Source organism: Emiliania huxleyi (assembly GCF_000372725.1).
Source record: "Emiliania huxleyi CCMP1516 unplaced genomic scaffold EMIHUscaffold_10805, whole genome shotgun sequence".
Classification (NCBI taxonomy): domain Eukaryota; phylum Haptophyta; order Isochrysidales; family Noelaerhabdaceae; genus Emiliania; species Emiliania huxleyi.
The window spans coordinates 1-1,071 of record NW_005201909.1 but is presented as its reverse complement, the minus strand read 5'-3'; the positions used below and the strand labels follow the sequence as shown (position 1 = coordinate 1,071).

General features: G+C 71.2%; 1 protein-coding gene across 1 annotated transcript; it reads right to left on the bottom strand.

Annotated features, from left to right (window-relative positions):
- Positions 1-140: 140 nt before the first annotated feature.
- EMIHUDRAFT_460894 (hypothetical protein) lies at positions 141-1,071 on the bottom strand (the record flags this gene model as incomplete). The annotated part of the gene is made up of 4 exons (XM_005792291.1): positions 992-1,071; positions 767-852; positions 497-652; positions 141-453 (listed from the first exon to the last, which is right to left on the bottom strand). Coding segments are annotated over exons 1-4 (585 nt in total), but the record flags the coding sequence as incomplete, so codon positions are not given.

The window sequence follows — 1,071 nt, the reverse complement described above, 5'->3', positions numbered from 1 at the left end:
CAGCCAGGATTTTTTGCCCGGAGGGATTTGTCCGCGTCCGAGCTGCCGATCGGGCCCCTCGGGGCAGGGGCGGGGCTGCGGCCGTTCGCGGGGCGGCGCCGAGGCAGCAAGCCGCCGCCATTCCTGTTGGGGCGCCCGCGGCTGCTGCCGCTGCCGTTGCTCCTCCTCCCGCGGCGGCGGCGCACCCTGCGGCGGCGGCGGCGGCGGTTGCTCGCGCTGCTGATGCTGCTGCTTGCGCGCCTCCTCGCGCTCACGCCGGCAGCGCTCCTCTTCCCCCTCCCCCGCGCTGGCCTCGCCCTCGTCGTAGCCCGCCGCAGAGCCCGCTGGCTGGTCCCCGGCTCCCGCCGGGACCGTGTCCTCTGGCTCCTCCTGCCAGCACCCCTCGTCGAAGGCAATGCCCTTCAGCCGGCCGAGATCGACATAGTACTGGCGCAGCTCGCTGCGCAAGCGCGCCTGTTAGACATGTCACACGTCCACGACATGTCCGAGGCATGACCGCCGGCGAGCCACTGGAGGAGCGCTCCAGCAACAGCTCGTCCGCTGACGGCTCCGTCCCCCGATGCGAGTGCTCTTTCTTGAGCACGCCGGCGTACATGAGCACGTCGACAGTGCGCTCCTCAGGCGGCAGCGATGCGTGGCCGTTGAAGCGGACCTGAGGGCGGGCGGCGGGGAGGGTGGGGGCGAGCGATCGAGGTGGCTGTGGCCTGTGCGGAGGGCGGATGTGGCAATATATGGGAGCGTCAGCCCAGGCGGGGACTCGGCGGACCGAGCGGCCGACGCGCTGGATGAAGGTGAGCGGGTCGGCGGGGAGGTCGGTGAGCAGCAGCTTGCGCACGCCCAAAAAGGAGACGCCTGCGGTTGTGTGCGGCCGATCACGCGAGCCGCAGGGCGCGAGGGCGAGAGAGTGTAGCAGAGCGTGCTGCACAATCTGAGCTCGGATGCAGGCGGTGGGTGCTGAGAGACGGCTGTTCCGCATTCTAGACGCGGGCGCCCTCGCCGCACTCCTTCGCGTCGGCCACCATCACGCGCACGCAACCGCCGAGCGGCGTGTGAAGGCGCAGAGCGAGCAGC